The sequence below is a fragment of the Agelaius tricolor genome, unplaced genomic scaffold (genome assembly GCF_023055355.1).
Source record: "Agelaius tricolor isolate 1412-34295 unplaced genomic scaffold, bAgeTri1.0.p SCAF_85, whole genome shotgun sequence".
Lineage (NCBI taxonomy): Eukaryota > Metazoa > Chordata > Aves > Passeriformes > Icteridae > Agelaius > Agelaius tricolor.
Genome location: NW_027269345.1, coordinates 173198 through 180058, shown reverse-complemented (window position 1 = coordinate 180058; position 6861 = coordinate 173198). Strand labels below are relative to the sequence as shown.

Genomic DNA, 6861 nt, shown 5'->3' with positions numbered 1-6861 from the left:
TTGCTGGAGCCATCAGGCTCAGTCTGAGCTGTCCTTTCTCCAAGCTGCAAACAGAACCTGCCCCCAGCCAGTGCCCTGCAAACAGGCAGGGTTCTGTGGGGCCAAGGAGAGTGCACAGAGATTTGGGGTCTGTGAGTGCTGGCAGGGAGAGATCAGGCTCAGGGAAACACCTGCAGGAGGAAAATCTGCAGGAAGCAGAGAGAAGATCAGGCAATGAGAGAAAACAAACCCCAGCAATGCTGTGGCAGGGAGAGTTTAGAGATGCCCACAGGAGCCCCTGCAGTGCAGCCCCTCCCTCTGAACAAGCCCCCTCCCTCCTGTGGCCCAGCCAAGCCTCTGCCCTCAGGGCTGGGGCTCCAAGGCGTGCAGCCCCTCCTGTGCAGGCAGAGCTGCAGCAGAGCCGTGGGGCAGCTCTGCAGCCCCGGGCCGAGTTCCCTCTGCAGAGCACAGGGCTGGGAGCAGCTGCCCGGCCCTGGGGGCTCTGGCAGGGGGCACAGCTGGCTCAGGGTGACGCTGTCCCCAGTGCCCGGCTCTGGGCAATGCTGTCAGTGCAGCCAGGGAAGGAGCTGTATCTCCCACCATCCAATGCCATCAGAAGGACACTTGGAAGTGTCCCTGAGATTTCAGTCCAAGCTGGGAGCTCCAATCCAGGGTGCAAACCTGTCCTAGAGCATCCCTGAGTTATGAGATTGATGGGCAAAGGCAGAGGTGTTGTGACACTGAAAATGCTGCTGGGTTGAAATGAGCAATGTGAGTCCTTGGCTGCAAATGTGGAGCTGGGCTGTGCTGGATCCATCTGCTCTCAGCAGTGCCTGGTGACATTTTAAAGGGGGAGCATGGGAAGGTGATCAGCCTCCACCTGAGCAAGGTTAAAACCCAGAGAAATTCTGAACAGGTCAGAAGGTCAGACCATCTCCCCTCACTCTCCACTCATCACTTCGCCTCACAGAACTTGCTCTGTTTTCCAAAAATGCAGCAGAATTGCTGAGCGTTTCTGATATCCAAGCATATCAGGAGAGACATGGAGGGAGCTTAAAAAGAAAACCCCAGATCTTGAAAATACTAAACACCATGTCTGTGTGTTACAGAGGAGGGTATATGGGAAAAGGCTTTGATTTCAGTTACAGGTATCTGCTCCAACACTTCACTGTCCTTTTTCCATGAACAGGTGCCCATGTGCAGCCCCAGCAAATGTCCAACAGCAGCTCCATCAGGCACTTCCTCCTGCTGGCATTGGCAGACACGCGGCAGCTGCAGCTCCTGCACTTCTGCCTCTTGCTGGGCATCTCCCTGGCTGCCCTCCTGGGCAACGGCCTCATCATCAGCGCCGTAGCCTGCGGCCACCACCTGCACACGCCCATGTTCTTCTTCCTGCTCAACCTGGCCCTCACTGACCTGGGCTCCATCTGCACCACTGTCCCCAAAGCCATGCACAATTCCCTCTGGGACACCAGCAACATCTCCTACACTGGATGTGCTGCACAGCTCTTTCTGGTTTTCTTCTTCCTTGGATCAGAGTATTTCCTCCTGACTGTGATGTGCTACGACCGCTACGTGTCCATCTGCAAACCCCTGCACTACGGGACCCTCCTGGGCAGCAGAGCTTGTGCTCACATGGCAGCAGCTGCCTGGGCCAGTGCCTTTCTCAATGCTCTCATGCACACGGCCAATACATTTTCCCTGCCCCTGTGCCATGGCAATGCTCTGGGCCAGTTCTTCTGTGAGGTGCCCCAGATTCTCAAGCTCTCCTGCTCCAAATCCTACCTCAGGGAACTTGGGCTTCTTGCTGTAAGTGCCTGTTTCATATTTGGCTGTTTTGTGTTCATTGTTTTTTCCTATCTGCAGATCTTCAGGGCTGTGCTGAGGATCCCCTCTGAGCAGGGACAGCACAAAGCCTTTTCCACCTGCCTCCCTCACCTGGCTGTGGTCTCCCTGTTCCTCAGCACTGGTCTGTTTTCCTACCTGAAGCCCGCTTCAATGTCCTCCCCATCCCTGGATCTGGCCCTGTCAGTTCTGTACTCGGTGGTGCCTCCAGCCCTGAACCCCCTCATCTACAGCCTGAGGAACCAGGAGCTCAAGGCTGCAGTGTGGACATTGATGACTGGATGGTTTCAGAAACATTAAGGTGCTGGCCAATTTCTGCAAATCACTTGTAATAAAATTCAATTTTGATACTTCTTGTTAGTTTCATTTTGGAGGTCTTTTCCCTTGTTTTACTTTTTTCATATTGTCCACAAAAACATGTCATTGTTTGTGCCATTTCTCATTTTGTTTCTCTCCACCTTCCCTGTGGCCACAGACTGTGTCAATGAGGGGCTGCGCTCTTGGTGACTATTAAGGGACTAAAGGATGTTCCAGAAAAGTTTTCTGCAGAGATGCCCTTGTGTTGCCTTCTCTGGAGCTGCAGCAGCAATGTCTGTGTGCAGAGCTGGGGGCAGATCAGTGCTGGCACAGCAGCCCTGGTCCTGCTGGCCACACCATTCCTGAGCCAGGCCAGGAGCCATTGGCCTTCTTGGCCACCTGGGCACACTGCTGGCTCATGTCCAGCCTGCTGTCCATCAGTCCCTGCAGGTCCCTTTCTGCCTGGCTGCTCTCCAGCCACTCTGTCCCCAGCCTGTAGCACTGCAGGGGTTGTTGTGGCCAAAGTGCAGGACCCAGCATTTGTCTTGTTAAACCTCACCTTGTTGGATTTGGACCCTGGATCCAGCCTGTCCAGGGCCCTGTGCAGAGCCCTCCTACCCTCCAGCAAATCCACACTCACACCCAGCTTGGTGTCATCTGCAAACTGGTTAATGGTGGACTCAATCCCCTCACCCACATTGTCACTGAAGATCATAAACACGACTGGGCCCAACACAGACCCTTGGGAGACAGCACTGGAGACTGGACACACACTGGATGCAACACCATCCTTATCACTTTCTGGTCCCAACCTCCAGTGAGCTCTTTACCCCGGGAAGGGTGAACATATCCAAGCTGTGGGCTGCAGCTTTTCCAGGGAATTCTGTGGCTTGCAGTGTCAAAGGTTCTTCTGAAGTCCAGGCAAACAACATCCACAGCCTTTCCCACATCCACAGCTGGGTCACCTGGGCATAAAAGGAGACCAGGTTGGTCAGGCAGGACCTGCCACCCCTAAATCCACGCTGGCTGGCTCTGATCCCTGGGCCATCCTGTGGGTGCCCTGTGATGGCACTCAAGGTGATCTGTTCCATAACCTTGCCGGGCACCCAGGTCAGGCTGACAGGCCTGGAGTTCCCCAGCTCCTCCTTCCAGCCCTTCATGGGGATGGGCTCACACTGGCACCTCCAGTGCTCTGGGCCCTCCCTGCTGAGCCAGGACTGATGGTAAATGATGGAGAGCAGCCTGGGGAGCTCATCCACAGCGCCCTCATCCCCCTGGGATGGATCCCATCTGATCCCATACACCTGTGAGCATCTGAGTGGCTCAGCAGGTCAGCAGCTGCTTCCTCCTGGATTCCAGGGGGCTGTTCTGCTCCCTGTGCCCATCTACCAGCTCAGGAGAGCACTTGTCCTGAGGACAACCTGTCCTAATATTGATAATTGAGACAAACAAGATGTTAAGTAGCTCAGCCCTTTCCTTATCTTTAGTTACTGTATTCCCCACTGCATCTAATAAATACTAGAGGTTCTTCTTCTCCCTACTTTTGCGATAACTTTTTTTTTATAAAAACCTCTTTTTTTACAGAAGCCACCAGGTTAAGTTCTAATTGAGCTTTCACATCTCAACTTTTCTTTCTGAATAACCCATCAAAATCCTTAAATGCTTCCTGAGTTGCCAGTCCTTTTATCCCCCAAGTTCCCACAAAAGCTCCATGGGCAGCCAGGCCAGTCATTGTCCTTACCAGCTCATCTTTTGTCACACTGGGACAGGCTGCTCCTTCCCCCTTAAATTACCTTCTTGAAATGTGTGTTCTTCCTGGACCCCTTTGTTTTTAAGGGGTGTTTCCCTTAAAATAATTCAGTACCTGATTTTATATTCCCCAAATCAGCATCCTAAACAGGCCAAAGTCTGCCCTTCCTAATTCCAGTGCAGAAGTTTTGTTGCTGCCCTTCCTTCTTTCACAGAACATGGAAAACTTGATTATTTCATGGTCACTGTGCCCCAGGCAGCCTCTGAGCCCCACATCTGCCCCCAGCCCTTCTCTGTTTGTGAACAGCAGCAGACAGAGCTTTCCTTGGCAGTGGGAGAGTTACCAAAAATTCCGTGAAACAGAAAACTCCTTAACCCCAGTGTAGCATTAAGAAGCAGCATTCTTTATTCAGCTGGATGCACGGGGGAGAGCTCCTCTCAAAGCCCTGCATGCTGAGTACAGGAAAGTTTCTGTTTATATTCTGTATTTTGCACACATATTCATTGATTGTCCTGGACTAAACATGCATATGATAATAATTTCCCCAAAATCATTAACATATTGCCCCTCCCTTGTACCCATGCATTCTTCTGTCCTGGGGGTCTCTCTGGTGGTCCCTGCTGGTCGTGGACCCCAATGTTCCAGTGGGCCTGGCTGAGCTGGCAGAACCCTGAGGCTGCTGAACTTCCAGTTCCCCTTCTCACACAATGGGCCTTGTGTGGTTTCCATAGGCCTGGTGTTTTGGAGAACAAGCTCCAGGTGTCAGCTCACCTGGTGGAAACAATTGATCATCTGGTAACATGAGGTCACAGAGTGGGCTATGACATCACAGAGTGGGTTATGTGAGGTCATTGATCAGCTATGACATCACAGACTGCCTTTGTGACATCACAGAGCCAGCTGTGACATCACAGGGCAGATGTCACATCACAGAGCAGACGATGACATCACAGAGCAGGCTGTGCCTTCCCAGCAGGGCTGTGTCAGGTCACTGGGTTGGTCACTCCGCCCCAGCTCCCCCTCACAGTTTCTCCCAACAAGTCCAATGCTGTCCATGCCCAGCAGGGTCCCTGTCCCCCGGGATCCCCCCGGCCCACCTGGAGCCACAGCCTCCACCAAAGGATGTTCCACAGGATCCACCCCAGAGCCTGACATGGGGACAAGGGGCCAGGGCTGTGTGACCAGGACATCAAGGACGTGGATTATCCAGGTCACTGTGGCCTGGGTTGGGTTGCCCAGGGCAGGAAAGATGTCTGGCAGCTGCAGCAGGGTCTGGGAAGGGCCTCCAAGGTGGGGCTGGAGCTCTTGGGCTGTGAGCAGAGGCTGAGGGATCTGGGCTTGTCCAGCCCAGAGCAGGGAAGGCTGAGGGGCTCCTCATCCCAGCCTGGCAGTGCCAGTGAGGAGGGGATGGAGAACACAGAGCCAGGCTCTTCACCGGGGGCCTGGTGGGAGACAAAAGCCAATGGGTGGAAGGGGAAAGAGGGGAGATCAGCCAGGACAGGAGGAGATGAAATGAGTCAGGCTGGTTTCAGCATTTCCTCAGCACCAGAGCAGCCTGGCCTCCCTTCTCCATCCACCACTGACAGCTTTGCAAATCAGGAATTGTTGGAGCTGTTTTGCCCCCACTCCAGGATGAGCATCCTGATACAAGAACTTAATTGTTTTTATATCTGTCACGGAACAATGTTTGTCAAAAATTAATTTTAGTATGAAAATCACTTGTGGGTGGTGGACTCATCAGGCACTGCTGGGAAGTTGCACATAGCTCAGGGAAGAGTATGATTGTTACTAAATTGTGTCCTGTTCAACCATGGTCTGTTGGCCATGAAGAGAAACTTTCTGTGCCTCTGAGTCTCAGCAGTTCCTGATCCCCAAAGGACACAAACCTGATGAGTTGTGGTTGCCACTCCAGGGGCTGCACTTGCACCTCCCTCCATAGCCAGAGCAGAGCTCCCTTGTCCCAGAGAGTCCCTGGCAATGCAGGGATGAAGGAAACAGGACGGGCTGGGGGGATCAGGGGCAGGCCAGAGCCACGGGGAAGAATGACTTTTGCACTTGATGGAGCTGTGCCTTCCCTTGGATTTGTTGGCTGACAAGAAATGAACATCCCTCTGTGTCTCGGGCAGCTCCTTCTCCAAGGAAAGCGGGTGGGAGTTGGAGCCAGGGAGCTGAAAGCTGCAGGTGCAGCCTGGGCTGGAGGGAGCTCAGATTTGCACAAGGCTGCTCTGAGTGCCAGGGCTTGGATGGGGGAAATGGTCGGCTGGGGGTAGGGACAGAGTCTGATTGATTGTCAGCCGTGAGGGGTCTTGATTTTCATATCTGTTCTAACTGCATGAGGAGATACTTGTACTCAGTGTCAATTGGAGATTGGACACATCAATGAATTACCAGTAAAAAACCAATGAATTACAAGATCTAAAAATATTTACTTGCTGTCTTTTTAAATATAGTGTATTCACATTGAATAGGCTTCTAAAATGTGTTGAATTAACCACAAAAGATTTGAACACTTAAATTATTCCCAGAGGCTTGGCTTGTTCAGGTGTTCTGAATGTTCATGAGCCCTGGGACACTGAATTCCTGCACTGAAGAGCTGAAGGCTGAACAAGCCTCTGGAGCAGGGAAATTCAGCAGCAGCCTCTGCAAGTTGCTGAGGATGTCAGCAGCCCCCAGTGAGGCCATCCCTGCCCAGAGACCGTGGGGAAATGGGCAGACAAGGAGAGCATCCCTGGGGCTGGGGCAGCACAACTCAGAGGCACCAGTGGCTCCAGCTGGGCAATGGAGTGTGGAATGTGGCTGGAAAAGCCCTGCCTGGGCTGGGCCAAGCAGCACACACAAGCCCTGACCCACATCCACTAAAAAACTCTCTCAAGGAGACATTTAAAAGGAATTACAATTGTTTGTGTACACTGAGTAGAACACACTGGATAAATATCAGCAAGTGATTCTCAGGAGCTCTAAACAACAAAACAGGAACTTTACTGGCAACT

General features: G+C 52.6%; 1 protein-coding gene across 1 annotated transcript; it reads left to right on the top strand.

The window, feature by feature from the left end:
* Positions 1–1191: 1191 nt before the first annotated feature.
* Positions 1192–2124, top strand: LOC139585600 (olfactory receptor 14A16-like). Its single transcript, XM_071418405.1, has one exon. It carries the CDS (start codon positions 1192–1194, stop codon positions 2122–2124), a length of 933 nt encoding a protein of 310 aa, XP_071274506.1.
* Positions 2125–6861: the final 4737 nt, after the last annotated feature.

What these genes read in the sequence shown, in the direction of transcription:
- LOC139585600 (XM_071418405.1), top strand. Translation starts at nt 1,192, where the DNA reads ATGTCCAACAGCAGCTCCATCAGGCACTTCCTCCTGCTGGCATTGGCA.